Source organism: Octodon degus, unplaced genomic scaffold (assembly GCF_000260255.1).
Source record: "Octodon degus isolate 3935 unplaced genomic scaffold, OctDeg1.0 scaffold00444, whole genome shotgun sequence".
Taxonomy (NCBI): Eukaryota; Metazoa; Chordata; class Mammalia; order Rodentia; family Octodontidae; genus Octodon; species Octodon degus.
In genome coordinates this window covers 355,653-356,440 of record NW_004525020.1, presented here as the reverse complement: position 1 = coordinate 356,440, position 788 = coordinate 355,653, and the positions used below count along the sequence as shown (strand labels likewise).

The 788-nt window shown below is 31.0% G+C and overlaps 1 protein-coding gene across 1 annotated transcript in view; it reads right to left on the bottom strand.

The window, feature by feature from the left end:
- Msh4 (mutS homolog 4) overlaps nt 1–788 on the bottom strand; it is a 105,525-nt gene that overhangs the window by 24,294 nt on the left and 80,443 nt on the right. Inside the window, exon 16 of the mRNA XM_012513322.2 lies at nt 440–568. Within this exon, the coding sequence (XP_012368776.1) occupies nt 440–568 (129 nt within the window). The remainder of the gene's footprint in view (nt 1–439; nt 569–788) is intronic.

Genomic DNA, 788 nt, shown 5'->3' with positions numbered 1-788 from the left:
ACAAATAATAAAATAAAAATTAAAAAAAATAAAATAAAATAATGGAATCTTAGGTAAGTAGAGTAGCCTTTTTATAAAATTATCTAAAATGCCTAGCTTTAATTCATGCTGTGACATCATAGACATTATTACATAATGGAAAGTTATTAAAATATAGTCATATTCAGCTATTTAATTTGATGAAATTAAAGCCAATCAAGCTTCACATTATTGTGCTTCTGGATTTTTCCCTTTCCTTATGTATGTCACAGCTGCCAAACTATTCCTACTGCAATGAGAACCCAAGCACCAAAAAATATAAACATTATGCACTTTCTGCCTAAAGTTGTTGTAAAAGCTGCTTTTGCTGCCCAGAAAATACAATCATGATAAATACGTTATGTCATACATCAGAAAAGGACTAAAACTTAACTTAGTTAAAATAAATGGAGACGTGTACCTTTAAGCTCAGCAGATATTCGCAAACAGCATAACAAATGCCAATGCCTTCCTCTGTATTAGTACCTCTGCCGAGTTCATCAATTAATATGAGTGATTTGCCATTAGCATTATGTAGAATATATGCTATCTGAAAAACATAATTTTACTTTTATTCATTATAACCAAACAGCTGTTATTATCATAGAAAAAGATGAAGAGAAATTTAGTCTCTCTATTAGTTTATCTAAAATGTATTTTTTTTTTTTTTTTTTTTTTTTTGTGGCAGAAGACGGCATACGAGAGGGTGCGGCGTGACTGGAGTTCAGACCTGTGCACTCTAGATTTGTACTTACGGGTCAAAGGTGAAT